Genomic DNA, 14,267 nt, shown 5'->3' with positions numbered 1-14,267 from the left:
TATTCCATCCTGTTCGGCATCTCCTTGTGTCCTGCCATAAAGCCTGAGCTCCCATAAGGCACCTAAAGCTTCCTGAAAGTCTAGAGAAGCCGCTCAGTAGCACGGCATCCCTCTCGCCTTTGCAGACCAGCTCTTCCGCTCCGTCCGTGCGGCACCAAGCACCACGGACCATGCCCACTGCTCTCCTTTCCTGCTAGCAAGGCCCCAGGGTTCCCCTTTTCAACGTCCGAAAGCAGTCCCGGGTGAGTCCCTTCCCAGCCTTTGCCAAGCTTTCCTCTTCCATGCTGGCTGCTGGATTTTAGCAGACTTTGGCTCACTGATTAGTTATTTTCTACTGCAGGCCAAACGGTTCATCCATTTCTGAGGGTGGTGAAGAAGTATTATAAGATTATTTTTAGAATTATTAGAATATTATCCCCACCTTCTCCCAGAGAGGGGCGAGAAAAGAAGAAAATGGATGGTCTTTCTCATTAAAGAGAAGCTTTAGCATCCTCATGGTTTAGAACAGAACTTGAAACTGGCTCTTTAAGATGACCTTTCTGTGCTGTTCATACTTCTGAAAATCAGCCAAAATGAGGGACAAAAAGTCAGTTAAGACAGTAACAACACACTAACACAGTAAAAACTTGCTGGATTTCCAGATGAACACTTCAAAGGACGCTGGCAGGATGGAGGTGGGACGGGCAGGGGATGGAGATAGGATGCAGGAGAGAAGCAGGCAGGATGGAGGCTGGTTGGAGGTGGGTGGGATGGAGGTGGGATGGAGACAGGATAGCGGTGGGATGCAAGCAGACTGGAGGAGGAAAGTTGGATGGGATGGAGGCAGGGCGTAGGAGGGAAGCAGGAGAGATGGAGACAGGATGGAGGAGGGAAGCAGGCAGGATGCAGGTGGGATTGAAGGATGGAGGTGGAATGCAGGTGGGATTGAGGAGGGATGGAGGCAGGCTGCAGGCAGGCTGGAGGAGAGAAGCAGGAGGGATGGAGACGGGATGGAGGAGGGAAGCAGGCAGGATGCGGGTGGGACTGAGGAGGGATGGAGGTGGAATGCACGTGGGATGGAGGAGGGATGGAGGCAGGATGGCAGAGGGATGCAGGTGAGATTGAGGAGGGATGGAGGTGGAATGCAGGTGGGATTGAAGAGGGATGGAGGCAGGTTGGAGTAGGAAAATGAGATGGGATGGAGGCAGGCTGGAGGAGGGAAGCAGAAGGGATGGAGACAGGATGGCAGAGGGAAGCAGGCAGGATGCGGGTAGGATTGAGGTGGAATGCAGGTGGGATTGAGGAGGGATGGAGGTGGAATGCAGGTGGGATGGAGGAGGGATGGAGGTGGAATGCAGGTGGGATTGAGGAGGGATGCAGGCAGGCTGGAGACGGGATGCAAGCAGGATGGAGGCAGAATGGCAGAGGGATGCAGGTGGGATTGAAGAGGGATGGAGGCAGGTTGGAGGAGGAAAACGAGACGGGACAGAGGCAGGCTGGAGGAGGGAAGCAGAAGGGATGGAGACAGGATGGCGGAGGGAAGCAGGCAGGATGCGGGTGGGACTGAGGAGGGATGGAGGCAGGCTGGAGAAGGGAAGCAGAAGGGATGGAGGCAGGATGGCGGAGGGATGCAGGTGGGATTGAGGAAGGATGGAGGTGGAATGCAGGTGGGATTGAGGAGCGATGCAGGCAGGCTGGAGAAGGGAAGCAGGCAGGCTGCAGGCAGGCTGGAGGCGGGCGGCAGGAGGCATGGAGGCAGGACGGCAGAGGGATGCAGGTGGGATTGAGGAGGGCTGCAGGCAGGCTGCAGGAGGGATGCAGGTGGGATTGAGGAGGGCTGCAGGCAGGCTGCAGGAGGGATGCAGAGGGATGCAGGTGGGATTGAGGAGGGCTGCAGGCAGGCTGCAGGAGGCAAACGAGAGGGGACGAGGCGGGCTGGAGGCGGGCGGCAGGCGGGCTGGAGGCGGGCAGCAGGCAGGATGCAGTCACGCTGGGGGCGGGCCGGGGCCGGGATGACTCAGCCGCCGGGAGCTGCCCCTTCCGCGGCCGCCGAGGGAGCGCGGGGCCGGCCGGGCGGTGCGGGGCGGTGAGTCCCGGCGGGGCCGGGCCGGGCCGGGGATAAGGAGCGCAGCGGGGCGCGGGTGCGGGCGCGGCGGCGGGGGCAGGGGCAGGGGCAGGGGCAGGGGCAGGGGCAGGGGCAGGTACGGGCAGGGGAGGGGAGGGGATGCTGCGCTGCACGGCCCGGCTTGGGGCAGGGGGACACGCGTGGGGATGGGGTGGGGATGGGTACCCCCGTCCCCCGGGAGCAGCGGGGCCGGGCAGGGAGCCCTGCGGCCGCGGGGAGCTGCGGAACACCCCCTCGGGGGCAGCAGCAGCGGCGGCTCCCACCTTTTCCAGCTGCATTTTTAAGGTGTTTTTGGCCGTGGTGGGTCCGGGAGGGATGTTCTGCGGCTCAAAGGTGAGGTTTGGTGCAGGGAAAATGCCATTAACCCTCAGCGCGTCTCAAACCCGGCTAAACCTTCCTGTAAGTGGCAGGGGAGGAGAGAGGAAACCTTGCTTTCATAATGAAGATGGAAAAAAAAACCCCAACCAAACCAAACCCAGCTCTGCTCGTCAGCTGACACGAAGGAGTTTGGTTTGGCAGCGGCTGAAGTGCTTCTGGGAACATGCTCGGGTCTGGCACCAGGACCATGGCTTGGTGCTGGATAAAAACCGCCTGATATCTGGCTTGCAATATATCTATCGCCCATATATCGCGCTCACGGGGTTGCGCTGCAGGCGTGATACAGCGAAGATCGTCTCCTTCTTGTATTTACCTCCAGGTTGTAAAGCTGAGGGTGCAAGGGGGAGGGCAAGGCATTTCCGTAGCGCAGGGTGTCTGCTGCAGCAGCCGAGGTCTTGTGCAAGACTCTGGTTTAGGGATTGGTCTGTAAGAGCGGAAAAAAAACCCCAAAAAATCAGTGCAGCTCCATTTGGGAGGGATTTTGCGCTTTCTTGTGAATGCAAGCTGTAGAGGCGAGCGCTGCGACTTGTCTCACGATGTATTTATTTTGCCAGATATCTATCCTGTGCTAATGGTTTGGCTTTACTGGAAAGGAATGGGTGTTGGGAAGAGTGGCTCCTGCCTTTTTTTTTTTTTTTTCCTTTTTAAAGACAAAATCGAGCTTTGATAATGCAGTAATGGCTGTCATGAAGTCACCAGGCCATGAGTTTGGTGCATGCCTGCGGTGCCACCAAGCTAACCTGGCAGCACAGCCAGCGAAGCTGGATTGCTTTGTTTATGTGCTTACTTTATTGTGGCTTAGAGTCACGCACAAATACTGGCAGCCGGAACAAAGGACAAAGCTCGGCTTGGGTAAAGGGCTGCTTGCTGGAGGAGGACACATGACTTGGGCTTTGAGTACCTCTCACCCTTGGAGGGGTGGGGGTTAGGGTTATAGCTATGAGGGTGGGACAGCTTTTATCTTCCTCAGACCTTTGCAAAAGGGTGTGTGGGTGCCTCCGTCTGTGCCTGGAGGGGTTTGGCCCAGACAGTGGAGGAGCTGAGAGGTGCTCCAGGGCTGTGACTTATCTCATGACCTAACCTGCTTAAGCTGAGTCATGTGAGCTGGGCTTTGAATAGCCTGGTTTGGGTTGTTTTCTTTAGTTTTTTTGGCTGTGCAGAGAAATGCCCGGTTAAATGGGACTTGTGGGCTTTGATTTCTGGGTGATGTGGAGAAGAGCTTCACGGTAGGGCTGTGCAGAGGGGTTTGCTGTTGCGGGCACTGTGCATCTCCCTCGGCTGCTGGGAGGAGGCTGTGGGACCTTGCTGATCTCTGGCATGATGTGGTGCAGATAGTTGGAGCCCTGTCCCTGGGAAAGCAGACAGGGAAGTACCTCTGGCTCCAAGATCTCCTGATCAGGAGGGATGGAGAAGACACCTGGGCGATGCCACCTCCTTCCCTCCTCCCTGTCTCGCTGCCTGCGCCGGTGCAGGCAGCAGCTGATGGCGCAGAGGGACTGCGGGTGGGTGGTGCAGCACCAGCCGCAGCCATCTCGCTTCGGATGCTCTCCCTCCCACGCTGCAGCTGCTCTGAGCAGCTCGTATCAGAGGGCCTTCGGCCTCAGTGCTTCCTCCTCGCTGGCTGGGACCAGGGGGCTCAAGGGCTGCGCTCAGGGGGCCCAAATTTCCTCTTTTAAGCAAGCAGCTGGCTGAATTGTGAGAGTCCTACCCGGGGTCAGGTGTGCTGGTGGGTAGCAGCTTTCTGGAGTTATTTCTTGCTCATCCGTCAAGAAATTGCATTACCAGATACTTTGGATCCCAAAGCAGAGGGCAGGGGACTTGTTCTCAGCTCCCAGCTCTGCAGCCCAAGAGGAGGTGGAACAGCTCGGGGGGGCTCTGTGCAAGCCCCAAACATCCTCCTGCCATCTGGAGAGTTTGCTAGGGTGAAGCTGCTGTGTCTTAAGAAGTCCAACAACCAAGGTTTGCTTCTGTTTTCAAGCTAATAAGCAGTGGTGGGATGTGACCTGTGAAGACAGCCTTTGCCAGGGTTATTTATCCTGAAGCTGCCAGGCACCTTCAGAGACCTTCAGGGTGCAAAGGGAAGGGATCTCCTGGGGTTGCTGGAGAAACTCCTCTGGCTTGCTCACCGTGCGGAAGGAAGAGCAGATATCTGTCGGGCGCAGCAGCTGTTGGGCAAGTTTGGCTTTCGTGCTGCTTTTTTCATGGTATTTAAAAAGGCCGTGGGGCTTTAGGGGGAAGGAGGCATGTGCGGAGGAGATAGCGGTGGTGGGGGAAGCACGCACGCAATAACACTGCCTCGGGAACTGTCTTGCTGCTCCTATCAGCAGAGAAAGGGGGGTGATGGTGGAAACCAGCAGCCTTTTTCTTACTTGCTGCGTTGCTGCTGGGGTCAGCGTGCCTCCAGCTGCACGTGACTTGCTGTCGGTGGAAATTCGTCCTGCGGGTCCTGTGCCTGCACTCTCTATATATAGATTTGCTGTACACAGGGTGCTTGCTAAAGCTGGGGAAGGGGGGTGGGTAGGGAGGAAGAAATTACATAAGAACGAGGATTTCCCCTTCCTTCTACACCCAGATCTTGGGATACTCCGTGCCATCCAGCTGAGAGTATCATCTCCCCTCCCCCCACCCCCAAAACTTCATGCCCATAGGAGACTTCATAGAGTCACAGAATGGTTTGGGTTGGAAGGGCCCTTTAAAGGCCATCTAGTCCAGCACCCCTGCCATGAGCAGGGACATCTTCAACCAGAGCAGGTTGCTCAGAGCCCCGTCCAACCTGACCTGGAATGTTTCCAGGGATGGGGCATCTCCCACCTCTCTGGGCAACCTGGGCCAGTGCCTCACCACCCTCAGCGTAAAAAATGTCTTCCTTATATCTAGTCTGAATCTCCCCTCTTTCAGTTTAAAACCATTACCCCTTGTCCTATCGCTACAGGCCCTGCTAAAAAGTTTGTCCCCATGAGATAAGAGGATTTCCTCTTCGCCACCCAGATCTTGGGATAATCTGTACCACCCAACTTGAGAGTCTCCGCTCCCCCCAGAAACTTCATGCCCATAGGAGACTTGGCAAGAGGCTGGTTTGCTGAAAGGACCGACTGGCTCCCAACTATTTGGGTTGCACTGGGCGATGTCTCCCCGCTTCTGCTGGGTTTGCTGGCTGTCGGCCGTGTCGCGGGGCGGATGCAATGCAGCAGAGCTTAAAAGGCGAGCGCCTGTCAGAGGGGAATCGTTTTCCAGTTTGGTCTCTGGTTGCCTGGAGCTTGTAATCTGCAGCCTGTGTGGTCTGGTAACCCGAGGATGTGAGATCTCCCGTGTCCGTCCATCCAGAGCTCGGTGCAAGCAGCCGTATCGATGCGGGAGGCTTTGCAGGGCGGGTTTCAGCGTGTCAGCATATTTGCAAGCATCCTGCCAAAACCAAAAGTATATCAGGCGGCTTCTGGCCTCAAAACTGCCTCCGTTCCGTGCTACAGAAAATATAAAGTTGACTGCAGGAAGTACAGAGGGTTTGGGTTTTTTTGTGGTGTGGGGTTTTTTGTTGTTGTTTTTTTTTTTTTTTTTTTTTAAGTTTTTTCATTAGAAAAGGTGCTTCAGCTGAGGCCGGTCACCTATAGGCTTCCTATGCCCATGTTGAAGGGACACAGGCAAAAAGCACACTAGCCTTAGAAATGTATATTTGTTTCTGTGGGTGTAACCTCCTTCCTGCCGTGTAAGCCGGGCAGCACGGCGGGGACAGCAGCAGTGCCAGCGAGTCCCTTGTCTGGGAGAAACCTCTGAGCAAGCAAATACACATGAAACCCCTTCAAAGAGGTGAGATTTAAGGGTAGGAGGACCCATGCGCTGCTGAAACTCAACTAGCTTTTGGGCTGAGCATCCTGCTGAAAGCACGAAGAGCGGGAAGAAAAATAAATAAATGGTGGAAGGAGGAGGGGGAAATTAAAAAAAAGCCCCTTTATACAGTTAGCTGCAGCCGCCTGGGCTTGTTGCTGGCAGAAAGTAGGACACTCCTGCTGGGTTTTCTTCTGCGGAAAGGCTAAACTTGGCTGTGAGTGGGTGGAGGCAGCCTGCATGGAAATGCGTGTGTGTGTCCCCATCCCCTGCCTCTGCTCAGCAAGCTTTGCTGCCGTGGGGCCGGAGAGCGGCTGGCAAGAGCTGCTCGGGTGTATTTGCCCAGAAGGGTTTAAGCCTAGGCTTGCAAAGGTGATTACGCGTTCAGCTCGCCGAGATGAGTAGGAATTAGAGCCTAAATATCTCTGCTGTTCAGGCTGCTGTGGAGTATCCGAGGTCTTGGGTCACTCACCGGCATCAGAGCTCGTCGGGGTGGATGTGGGGTTGGTGGAAGGGGAGCTGGGAGATTTTGGAGGAGGAGGAGGGTGCCCTGGTGTGTTTGCAGAGGGTGAGCAGCTCATGGCCCATCTGCATGTCCGAGTCAGGCGTGGGGATGCGGAGCAAGCGGTGGCTGCTGGCATTGGGGGTTAAATTGCAGTTGGGCAATTTAATGTGAATTTGGTTAAAGGAGGCAGGGGAACAGAGAAACCACCGAGCCCTGGCGCATCTTTGGGCAGGGCGATGCTTGTGTTCTCCCACGGCAGGCTCCAGCCCACTCTTGCCATGCTCCTGGATTTCCCCTGCATCTCTGTTCCCCAAATTGGGACCTTCCTGGTGCCCTGCCCTGAGGGATGTGGCTTTGCAGCCTCCCTCCTGAAAAGCCCCGGTGGGAGAGCAGCATGGGCAGCAGCCACAGGCAGCTCTGGTGTGCACAGACCCCCTCTGCATGGGCAGGGGGTCCCTGCCTCGGGGCTCTGACCCCAGTCAGGGTCCCCAAGGCAATGGGCTGGCCAAAATGAGGCCGTAAAGTCCAAAAATGTGATTTGGAGTGATATCTTCAAAGGGAAGAGCACTGCACTAGGGCAGGGGCTAGCAAGTCCTTGGGGCTGCAGCCCTGCCTGCGGTTTGCCGTGGTGGGGGGAGTTACCTGTTCCTTCTCCTAGTCCTCCTTCTTCAGTCTTGTGGAAGTAAACACAGCTTTTAATACCCTCCAAATTCAATCCTTTGGATCTGCTTCAAAAGAGACTTTCCTGCTGCTACTAATCCTGCAGCGGTCAGCCGAACAGGGTTGCCTTGTCTGATTTCTTCTGAGCTGCAGGAGGGGGTTTTAGTCCGCTCCTGCATCTCTCCTGACCTTTGGGGTAAATCGGGATCAGAAGGGACTTCGTGCAGCCACGTGTTTTATCCTCCCACGTGTTGCTGCAGCAGTCCTTCTGCCAAGCCCTTGCTCACGGTCCGAGCCTGCCTTGGGAAGGTTTCCAGTGATGCCCAAATCTGTCTGCAGGTGGAGTGTCCCGTTCTGTAGCCAAGATGTGGCCGTCCGTGTCCATCCTGTGTGTCCTGGTGGCCTTTGCCAATGCTCGCAGCATTCCGTACTACCCTCCCCTCTCCAATGACTTGGTCAACCATGTAAACAAGCTCAACACCACCTGGAAGGTGAGTACTGTGTTGCTTTTTGGGGTTTGGTTTCTTTTTTCCTTTTTTTTGATGCACTGATCAACAGTCTCTCTGTGGGACTCAGTAGCTGAGCTTTGGGAGTCTCACCACGGTGGTTGCATCAAACCAGCCTTGGTCCCAGTTGACTTCTCCAGTGAGTTGATGCCATCAGGGATTCCTGCAGTGACAGTAACTGTGCAGCTTCTCCTCTTTGGAGCAGAGCACCGATGAATTCATAGACTAGGAGCAATGCTGAGAGGAGACTCTGTGGGAGGCTGGAAACAAGCAGCAAGTGTCAAGCTGTATCGGTGACCTGGCCAAACCCACCTCGGCCAGGCTGCTGTGGCCAAAGCCTAGAGCTGGACCTTAGCTTACTGGTCACGGTGCACTGATCCTGGAAGGGGCTGTGTTCTGTGTCTATAGGTAGCTTGGCTCTTGGTCCCTGGGTTTTATAGCAAGTGTCAGACACCGGTTGGGTTTGTGGGAGATCTGGAGCACCAGGCTGGTCCCAGCGATGCATTTGATGGGTATGGAGAGTCATGTCCCATTTCTCTGTGTCTCTTTCCAGGCAGGGCATAACTTCCACAACACTGACATGAGCTATGTAAAGAAGCTCTGTGGCACCTTCCTGGGTGGACCCAAGCTCCCCGAGAGGTGAGTGCTGGGAGAAGAAGATGAGAGCCCTGTAAAAGCTTGTGTGGATGGTCCTGGTGTGTCTGGAGTGGGTGAGGGTCTCTCCTGGCAGACTGTGAGCGGGGTTCCCCTGGGTGTAGCTTGGTGGACATCTTGCATGGAATTAAGCACAGAAGCATGTGTGGGGGGAACATCCATCCTCTGTCCTGCCAGATACTTGACCAATCGTGTAATTTGTACTCCTTGAAACTTAAAAGATTGGAGGAGCTGCTGACCTGGTCTGAGGACTTTAGAAGTATTTATTCTCCTTCAGTAAGCAAACAACAAGAGCGCTCGTCCTCCAGGTCACCTTCAGAGGAGGTTGGAAAGTCCTGTGCACCCAGTCCTGTTACACTGGTGTTTCTATAACAGGACTTCCCTCTTCTCACTTGCAGGGTAGATTTTGCTGCAGACATGGAGCTGCCTGATAGCTTTGACTCACGGACGCAGTGGCCTAACTGTCCAACCATCAATGAGATAAGAGACCAGGGCTCTTGTGGCTCTTGCTGGGTAAGAGCATGGGCGGTTTAAGGTCATGTTGATACAGAGTTTGCTGGACAAAAACCATGCTGTTGAGTTTGCTACTGAACTGCATAAATGGGGGGACACAGTGGATCCTGCGGTGTCTGAGCTTCTTGGTGGGCTTCTCCCAGCCAGGCTCATGCTTGCTGCACTCGTTCCAGAAGGTTGCCTGGTTTCTCTCCCCGGCCAGCTCTAATGGTCTTCCCATGGGTTTTTGGGGCTGCCCGCAGGCTTTTGGTGCCGTAGAAGCTATTTCGGACAGAATCTGTGTTCACACGAACGCCAAGGTGAGCGTGGAGGTCTCTGCGGAGGACTTGCTGTCGTGCTGCGGCTTTGAGTGCGGCATGGGGTGAGTTGCTGTTGGTACTTCTGCTCTTAAAAGGTGGGTGGGAGGAGCGGGGACGCAACCCAAAGATGCTGATCGTTTCAGTCCTGTCTTCCTAGTCTCCCTAATGAGCAGGAAGCCCCACCAGTGGTTTGTGCTGTAGATGCTGGAGTTCGGTGGGAACATAAAGGTGACTGCATGAACTGAAAGTCCCTCTGGGCCACATCCTGCCCCCAGCAGTAGCTAGATGATGATGGATGGTGTAGGGAGGGCAAGCACATAGCAATGCTTTCCCGTACATAGTTGGCAGCTGCCTAAGCCAAAGAATGGATCTTTTAATAGCCCCAAATCCTTGGATTTCAGGCACAAGCCTTTTGCCTGTGGCTTTTGTGGTTGTTGAGAGCAGGGTGGGGAGTTGGGGCTCCAAGTTGTGTGGCTTCTGCTGCTCCTGGCAGCAGAGGCTGACCAGGGACCTGGTTAGGAGGCTCCAAGACAAGGAGGCACCACTGCTTTGGGATTTGGAGGCATGGGTGCTCTTAGCTCCTTCTTGCCCCACGGCTTCAATGTCTCGAGGCCCAGAAGTCCTGGGGAAGGCAGGGACAGACTTAAAAAGGATCAACGTGCTGAAAGCTTCCCTTCAGCCATCCAAAGCTGGCTCCATTTCCCCTGCCTCCCCTAAAAGGGGATGGCTCTGAGCGGGCTGGAGCTGGAGCTGCTGCCTCTTTCTCCAGGTGCAACGGTGGTTACCCCTCTGGTGCGTGGAGGTACTGGACGGAGAGGGGCCTTGTGTCCGGGGGTCTCTACGATTCCCATGTGGGTAAGTCCTGGCAGATACCCTTGTGAAAGCAAAGAGGAACATCTCTGCTTGGTTACAGGTTCATGTCCTTCAGGGTGCTTTTCTTCTGGCCTGCATCCTTGTGGCTGCTCCCTCCTTCAAGTCTGGGCTCAAACACCTCTGCTATCCCAGCTAGCCGCTCCTGTCCCCATCGCTCCTGGTCGCCCCTTTGGGACAAGGGTCCCTAGCAGCACCTAGTGGCAGGAGACCTATCCAGGAAGGGAGCACAGTAGCAAGACCTAAAAAATCCACAAGGCTCCTGCTTCCATAGCAGGAATGAACGAGGCTGTGAATTTTTTGTTGTTGCTGGTTTGGGACCAGTTCAATACACTTTGGGTGAGGGCAGGAGTCTTCCTGACGTGTTTCCCCCTCAAAAAGCAACTTCTAGCCTGGAAACCTCCTAGCACGGCCATGAGTTGGTTCATGTTTTCATCTTTTCCATCACCTTGTCAAGAGGGAGGTGGTGGGAAGCGGGTCCAGAGGGAAACCCATTGCTGATGCAGCGATTGCTCACGTGGCAGTGGAAGACCTACTCTTGCTCGCACCCCACTGATCTGTGTGGGGTCTCTGGGTCAGGAAGGTCGTACCCTTTCTTTGGGCATCTGATGCCTTCTCCAGCATGGCTGTTGGACAGGGGTGCTTGGGGACAGCCAGTTCATGCCGCCTCTGTCCTTGGCAGGCTGCCGTCCCTACTCCATCCCACCCTGTGAGCACCACGTCAATGGCTCCCGGCCGCCGTGCACCGGGGAGGGGGGGGAAACCCCCAGGTGCAGCCGTCACTGCGAACCCGGCTACTCGCCCTCGTACAAGGAGGACAAGCATTACGGTAAGGGAGGTGGCCTCCGACACTGCTTGATGCACAGCAGCTCCAGAGCTGTTCCTAGTGGTAGCTTGGTGGGGTTGGACTTCTTCCTAAGCTGTTTTATGGCGACTATTTTCTGTGCCCTCGGGATGGGTGGTCTTGGAGCAAACGTAAGCCTGGCAGATGCACAATTTGTATTTGTTGAGACTCAGCTGAGACAGAGGAACTGATTTGAGTCCTCATGGTGCACCTGCCTGGGTTGAAGAGCATGGTGCTGAGCTCTGGGGGAGACTGGTGTCCTTGGTGGTGGCCAGCACTATACCTGTAGGAGAGTCTGGCTGCTTCTTGGAGATTTGTCTTGGCCTTGAGTAATTTGGTTTGGTTTGGAAATGAGAATCTACAAGGGGAAAAATTCCCTTCCCCCTGAAGCTGTCTGGAATAGGTCTTCAGGTACTGAGTAGGACTCAGGTTAAATCATTCCCTCTGGAATAGGGACGGTTGAAGCCAGCATTCCTTGCCTGGCTCTGTCAGTGTCTCTGGAGCAGCTGGGTTTGAATTTAACCTTTAAGTGGAGAAGGCCTCTTGCAGGGGCATGCTGAGCAGTCTTTGTCGAGCCATCCCAAGACCTGTGTGGCCTGACAATGCCGTACTAATGGTGGGACCTTTTATCTCCATAGGCATCACATCCTACGGTGTCCCTCGCAGCGAGAAGGAAATCATGGCTGAGATCTACAAGAACGGACCAGTGGAAGGAGCCTTTATTGTCTATGAGGACTTCCTGATGTACAAGTCTGGTGAGCATCAGCACCAAGGCTGTAGGGAGGAGCCCTGTTCCCTGCTTCATCCATAGGGCCTGTCTTTGGTGGCTCTTGTCCCTCTACTCAAGTCTGAAAGGAGATCTCAAGTTCATACTTGAGTATTTGGTGTTGCAAGAACATGGGCAGATACCATCTCCTGTATCCACTGGTTTATAGCAAGGGGAGTAGATGCTTGGGACTGGCCCAGGGAGGAAGCCCCAGTGGGGACCCCCCAGAATTGCAGCTGAGAGCAACAGCTAGGATTTTAGGTAAAACCCTGGCAGATGGCTCTCCTGTGGCCCCAGTTCCCTGTACTGAACTGCTTGGGATGTGCTGCCTTTGGGCCCCTTGCCGAGTGTCTGGGTGTCCTGCGTGCTGAGCTGATGCTTAGCATCAGTCCTTCCTCCAGACTTCCCATTAAGCTTCAGGTTTCCATTTAACCAAAAAACCTTCTCAGCTGGTCTCTGGGCTTTGGTATCGAACGTCTCACAAGCTGGCAGTGGTTTGAAGCGGGGGGAGATGTGGTGCCCATTGATGTGTTGGCTTGTTGCCTTGCAGGGGTCTACCAGCACGTGACCGGCGAGCAGGTTGGAGGCCACGCGATCCGGATCCTGGGCTGGGGGGTGGACAACGGCACTCCGTACTGGCTGGCTGCCAACTCCTGGAACACCGACTGGGGGGACAATGGTGAGGCTGCCCCTGGATGCCTCCTGCGGGTGGGGGGCTGCTGGGGGGAACCCTCTCCCCGTTCTCCTTGGTGAGGTAGGGAGGTTGACTTTTTCTCTTGGTGTGCTTCTAGGCTTCTTCAAAATCCTCCGAGGAGAGGACCACTGCGGCATTGAGTCCGAGATCGTGGCTGGCATTCCCAGGACGGAGCAGTACTGGAAGAGGGTGTAACCTTCTTGGTCAAACCACAAATAATCCTGAGTCCCCCATGCTTTTAACAGATAGCGGGTTGGGTGCAGAGCCCCCCCACAAGAGACTATAGTTGAGGTTACTTTATTAAAGCTTTTTATCTTTTTTTTTTTTTTTTTTTTAATTGTACGGTGGAGCTGGAGGTGGAACTGCTCTCTGCAAATCCTCTGCTCCTGGTGGGTCGCAGCTATGGGACGTTCCCTGCTCAAAGGACTGCTCGAGGGCTCGCTGGCCTGTTGCCCCGTGGTAGTTGGTTAGCCTGGACCCCTTCAGCCCAGTCTGTTACTGGGAGGGTAGGAAGCAGTAGCTTTATGCTGGGACTAGGGACTTGGTGGGGCAGTGGAGATGGACCCTGCTGGGAAGCCAGGGGCGATTTGTGCACCCCTGGCTGGGTTGGTCTGACTGTTAGCACCTGAAACAAGCAGGGTATGTTAGCATGTGCCTTGAATTGACTAAACTTAGACCTATTAATGATGAAATACTGACGAACTTGATGTGGGGCTGGCTCTGGCCTGAGCTGTATTAAGGCCCCTCCTGCCTGCCACAAGTCCTTTGTGCATCTTTGCTCTGCTCCATCCTTTCAGCTGTTGTTTTTTTTTTTTAAACCACTTGTTCCTCACCTGTTTATTTGGGTTTTTTTCTGCTGTAGTCTGGGGTTATTGATCCTAGGGAAGGGCCTGGCTGGAGCTCCGTGAGCCGTTGATCAAATGTCCTGCAAGCATCTAGGAGCACGGTGGAAAGAGCAAACCGCTTTTCAGCCGTAGCTGGGCAGCTTGGTGTGTGCAGCGGGTCATGCCTTGGCAAGGGTGCCGCATCCAGGATTGGTGTGGTGCTTTGGGACTGCAGGTGCTGAACGCTGAGCAGGGATGAGGGATGTTCCCCAGGTCTGCGCTGCAGGGAGCTCATGCAAGTGCTTGGAGGTATCTTGCTAACTTGCACAGAATTGGAGCTTTTTTTTTTTTTTTTTGACCACAGGTGTTAAGGAAGAAGAAAAAAACCTTATTTTTATTACTGGGGGGTGGTGTGATAGCTGTATAGGAGGAATCATGTGATTTGCCAACACTAATATAGCAAAAGAGCTTTTTTTTTTTTTTTTTTAATTGTAAAGCAGACAGTATATTGCTGAGCTGAGGCTACAGGCCTGAAATGCGTGAAGCAGGCTCTCCCTTGCACTGTAAAATAGCCCCTTACCTCTCCTTACTCAGACACCAGTGAGACAGAGCTGTGGTGTAGATGAATGGAACAACTGTGCCAATAAATGATTTCTCCAGTATCTTGTCTCCTGGCCCTTGGTTGCTTCTGCTTGACTTCACACCACCTCAAACTACTCTCCTGTTGCTCCATGCATTGCGGAAGCCAGGTGAAACCCTTCTGTCTTCGTGCAAGTGTGGTCAGTCCCAGCCCTGTCCTCTGGTCCTACCGGTGACAGTGGGACTTGT

The 14,267-nt window shown here is 54.6% G+C and overlaps 1 protein-coding gene across 2 annotated transcripts; it reads left to right on the top strand.

The window, feature by feature from the left end:
* The first annotated feature begins 1,983 nt into the window (after positions 1 to 1,983).
* On the top strand, positions 1,984 to 14,101 carry CTSB (cathepsin B). Of its 2 annotated transcripts, none has more exons than XM_075497714.1 (10): positions 1,984 to 2,065; positions 7,809 to 7,960; positions 8,529 to 8,614; positions 9,028 to 9,142; positions 9,385 to 9,503; positions 10,211 to 10,296; positions 10,994 to 11,140; positions 11,794 to 11,910; positions 12,472 to 12,600; positions 12,713 to 14,101. In XM_075497714.1, the coding sequence occupies exons 2-10, from the start codon at positions 7,835 to 7,837 to the stop codon at positions 12,808 to 12,810; spliced, it is 1,023 nt and encodes a 340-aa protein (XP_075353829.1). In that variant the 5' UTR covers positions 1,984 to 2,065; positions 7,809 to 7,834; the 3' UTR covers positions 12,811 to 14,101. The 2 variants fall into 2 exon arrangements, with proteins under 2 accessions (XP_075353829.1, XP_075353828.1); XM_075497713.1 differs by lacking the exon at positions 1,984 to 2,065 and adding an exon at positions 2,783 to 2,801.
* The last annotated feature ends 166 nt before the right edge of the window (positions 14,102 to 14,267 follow it).

The sequence above is a fragment of the Mycteria americana genome, chromosome 3 (genome assembly GCF_035582795.1).
Source record: "Mycteria americana isolate JAX WOST 10 ecotype Jacksonville Zoo and Gardens chromosome 3, USCA_MyAme_1.0, whole genome shotgun sequence".
NCBI lineage: Eukaryota > Metazoa > Chordata > Aves > Ciconiiformes > Ciconiidae > Mycteria > Mycteria americana.
Note: the sequence above shows the minus strand (reverse complement) of the source record. Positions and strands in the feature narration are given on the sequence as shown.

Excerpts from the sequence above, each read along its gene's own strand:
- CTSB (XM_075497714.1), top strand. The coding sequence starts at position 7,835 with ATGTGGCCGTCCGTGTCCATCCTGTGTGTCCTGGTGGCCTTTGCCAAT. Across the intron at positions 8,615-9,027 it reads GGACCCAAGCTCCCCGAGAG|GGTAGATTTTGCTGCAGACA; the intron begins GTGAGTGCTGGG and ends TCTCACTTGCAG. Across the intron at positions 12,601-12,712 it reads CACCGACTGGGGGGACAATG|GCTTCTTCAAAATCCTCCGA; the intron begins GTGAGGCTGCCC and ends GTGTGCTTCTAG.